Source organism: Hipposideros armiger, unplaced genomic scaffold (assembly GCF_001890085.2).
Source record: "Hipposideros armiger isolate ML-2016 unplaced genomic scaffold, ASM189008v1 scaffold_97, whole genome shotgun sequence".
NCBI classification, from domain to species: domain Eukaryota; kingdom Metazoa; phylum Chordata; class Mammalia; order Chiroptera; family Hipposideridae; genus Hipposideros; species Hipposideros armiger.
This window is the reverse complement of record NW_017731447.1, coordinates 1,142,338-1,146,148: the sequence shown is the minus strand read 5'-3', so window position 1 is coordinate 1,146,148 and position 3,811 is coordinate 1,142,338. Positions and strand designations below refer to the sequence as shown.

The 3,811-nt window shown below is 44.6% G+C and overlaps 1 protein-coding gene across 1 annotated transcript in view; it reads right to left on the bottom strand.

Moving 5' to 3' along the window:
- Positions 1-1,122: 1,122 nt before the first annotated feature.
- Positions 1,123-3,811, bottom strand: part of PODXL (podocalyxin like) — a 26,647-nt gene continuing 23,958 nt past the window's right edge. Inside the window, exons 2-4 of the mRNA XM_019646085.1 lie at positions 1,815-1,968; positions 1,498-1,559; positions 1,123-1,221 (exon numbers count right to left, since the gene is read on the bottom strand). Of these exons, the coding sequence (XP_019501630.1) occupies positions 1,123-1,221; positions 1,498-1,559; positions 1,815-1,968 (315 nt within the window). The remainder of the gene's footprint in view (positions 1,222-1,497; positions 1,560-1,814; positions 1,969-3,811) is intronic.

Sequence of the window (3,811 nt, the reverse complement as noted above, 5' to 3'; positions counted from 1 at the left end):
TATATATTATATATATATCCCTTCATAGCCCTTTTCTTAAAAATTCATGTTCTTCTGCAGTGTCATCCTTTTGCAGAAATTGTGGCCTGAATTTTCACTCAGTTTTAAATTCTTAAACTAGTCCTTGACCTGGGATGTGCAGGCTTCGTCAGAAAAGGTATATAGTTCCGGAGGAGTATCATGGAAGGTCTACATATGACAGTACTTGTAGATTGGGTCTTTGGGCTCTTCCATTCAAAGATTTTCGTATTCCTTATTAGTCAAAAAACATTATTCTTTTGTGACTTTTTTTTTTTTTTTACTGTAGCCTATATCTCCCTGTGATGTGTATGAATGCTGAAATGTCTCGGCTGTCTAAAACACAGCCTAGAGGTGCATCAGTTTCCAGGTGTGTTGCAATAATTAGTTAGGAGCCAACTGGACCAGCTGATGATGTTGCCCTTATTTTGATGGGGAGGACTCGTTATTGCAGTGTATGGATTTCTCCACCAAATGCTCTTTTAATTATTTCTCAAAAAATGCTTTCTTAGAGATTTTATTTATACGTAACTTTTTAACCTTGATTTCCCCCAACCCACCAAATACTGTGAATTGTGTTTCCATTATTTTTCTTGCTAATCTAACTTTATTCTTGGCTATTGAGGTCCTAGATGTTTAGGTTTTCTGTGGCATTGCTTACGAGCTTTGTACTGTTTGAGAAAAAAGGCCAAAATCATGCAGAGACACCACACTCCTTTATCCTTGTTTGCGACAGAATAGCGAAGTTAAACATTGTACATGATTAAAGAATTGATAACGTTCAGATATGGCTATAAACATACCTGTCATTTTCATTTTAGGGATAGTAGTACGACTGGCAGCTTTAATGGAGGAGCCAGTGTTGGCTTCCTTTCCTGGCACTAGGATGTAAGTCATAAAATTATTGATACGGTACAAGTTTCATAGCAGAGCTCATGGAATTCAGCACATCCATTTGCCTGTTGTCTGTGTGTGTGTGTGTGTGTGTGTATGTACCTTTTAGCCTTTTTTCCCTATTCCCGTTTCCTCTGAGTAGCACTGATTTTCTGCCGAAGTTGGAATTTGTGTTAAGAGTTGACTTTTAATTTCTGATATAATTGAATATTAAGAATAGCTTTGATTGCTATGGAATGATTGATANAACCGGTCCTCAGTCTCTTCCGGTGGCCCTTGGTCTCCAAACTGCATGCCACTGACTCCCACCTGGCCAGGAAGGAGAAAGTTAGGTGGCAGGAAACAGGTTCTGGGGCACCCTTTCTCTGAACCCCCATTCATTCATGAGCTCTTTCGCTTGGGTTTGGGGGGGGGGGGCGCCTATTTTCCCAGCCTGCCATCCCGTCTCTCATCCTATCTTCTCAAGGTTTACAGATGACAGGTTCCTCTCCAGTGAGACAGACACTGCGGAGCCAAGTAACTGTGGACTTCCAGGGACAGGCTCCTGACCCAATCTGTCCCAACGCATGGGGGGAGCCCACTTACCGCCGTCGCTTCATCCCACTTGTCTTTCAGCAATTTATATACATCACTGGGGAGGAGGTTTGCTGTGGGGGAGGAGGGAGAGAGGCTGCTTCAGTGGTGTAGCTCAGAGTGATCTGGTAAGGGACAGAGACGGCCTCAAGGAGGAGGGGCTGTATCTCAGTCTCCTGAGGGGTAGCTCTCTTGGGTGGCCCTGGGAGGGGAGTAGCTTGACAATTCTTAGGAAACTGAGGGACCCATCCCCGTGGCTCCTGAACCATCACCCCCTGCCCCAGTCCCACCCCACATAGGGCTCGGTCCCCGCTTTGTTCCCAACTCACTCTGGATACTGATTTCTTGGATTGCCAATGCATGGATTCCCGGAACGCCAGGCACCAGCTGTATATGGCACTGATCTTGATTTGGGTCGAAGGTAGATTTTGCTGCTCGGCACAGAAGTGTGGCCAGTTTGTCACCTAGAGGAGGGCTCTTCGACTGTTGTGGGAGATCAGAGGTGAATCTTCAGGGATTTTGACGGCAGCCTAGGCTTGTGGGGCTGCCCTTTAGAGCTAAGGTCAGGAGAATGCTGTTGCCAGCCTGAACCTATTCCCTTCTCCAGCCTCAACTGCGGCCATTTCCAGGCCTGCCAGGAGTCACAGGTTATGTGCTATTCTCCAGGACCAAAGTTTACAGGCTATTGGGTGGGGGGGCTTACCGCACTGAGTGGGATTCGCCCCCGTGGGTTCGTGCCTATTGAGACTTTTGGGTGTGCCACTTGTCGGGTCAATTGGGTGGTGCTGTTGTGGTCTGAAGCCAACCTCCAAGTATGTTGATTCTAGGGCCTCTTGGGAGGGGCTCTGGTGCAAGCCCAGGTTCACCCACTGCCTGTGACTGGCCACAGACTACCTGCAGGAGCTACAAAGTGATCTGCGGTTGTTCGCTGCCTGTATTAACCCTGGAGGCAGGTGGGAGGGGCCACACTGCAAACTGAGGACGGCTGCCACCAGTACCGGGCTTGGGGTAGCCCTGCAAAAAGCCAGGACACTCCGAGGCCTGCTGCCACCTGCTGGCTCCCTTAAGCTTCAGTCCCTGATAAAGCCTCGTGGGGTACANGACAGAATAGCGAAGTTAAACATTGTACATGATTAAAGAATTGATAACGTTCAGATATGGCTATAAACATACCTGTCATTTTCATTTTAGGGATAGTAGTACGACTGGCAGCTTTAATGGAGGAGCCAGTGTTGGCTTCCTTTCCTGGCACTAGGATGTAAGTCATAAAATTATTGATACGGTACAAGTTTCATAGCAGAGCTCATGGAATTCAGCACATCCATTTGCCTGTTATCTGTGTGTGTGTGTGTGTGTGTGTGTACCTTTTAGCCTTTTTTCCCTATTCCCGTTTCCTCTGAGTAGCACTGATTTTCTGCCGAAGTTGGAATTTGTGTTAAGAGTTGACTTTTAATTTCTGATATAATTGAATATTAAGAATAGCTTTGATTGCTATGGAATGATTGATACTCATTTTTTTCTTAAATAAAAATAATGCAGCCTTATAAACGTCTCTTTCCCTGAAGAACATGAATTTAACTCAAATTCCAAATGTCCAAATCTTATTCCCAGTCATAGCCAGTGATAAAATCCTCTGACAATAGCTTCCGTAGCCCTTAACCTAAGGAGTTATTAGAGGTTATAGTAAATCAGATTTTTCCAATGGTGCAGAGAGAGATCCCCTGGGGGAAACCGTATCCCTGGATGTCTTTTTCTGTTAGGTAGAACTCTAAAGTTATAGATCTTGAACTCTAGGAATCCCAATTCAAAACTTAAAAACACTAGAATCAAAGGGTAATTCTAGTTTGTCTTCCACATTAGAGTCATTATTTGGAAATGAGGTTTGCTAAGATACCCTCATGTCCTCAAACACTTCCTGGCTTGATCAAAAACAATGTTATACAGATGTCACCTGAGAGCTATAGGGTCAACAGCAAAAAGGGGGGGAAATACTTAGTAGGGAAGGTGACCAGTTGTAAGATATCACTTAAAATGGTGAAATAATTCCCCTTTCCTTGTATCTGTGCTTCACACAGTCTCAATGAATAGTAAAGGTTTGTGCGCAGTGTCCTATTTTGCCTGTCTCTGGCATTTTTACTTGGAGATAATTGAGCCTCAGGAACAGAGCTAGAGAGGAGAATGGGGATATACTAGCGAAAGAAAAAGGAGTTTTTTGCTCATGGATCCGAAGGCCCGCAAAACTAAATGAAAAAGAAAGCTCTTCATTTCCAACCCTAAATTAACGTTATTAATGCCGTGCTGGGAGGAGACCATCAGAAGGGGTCAA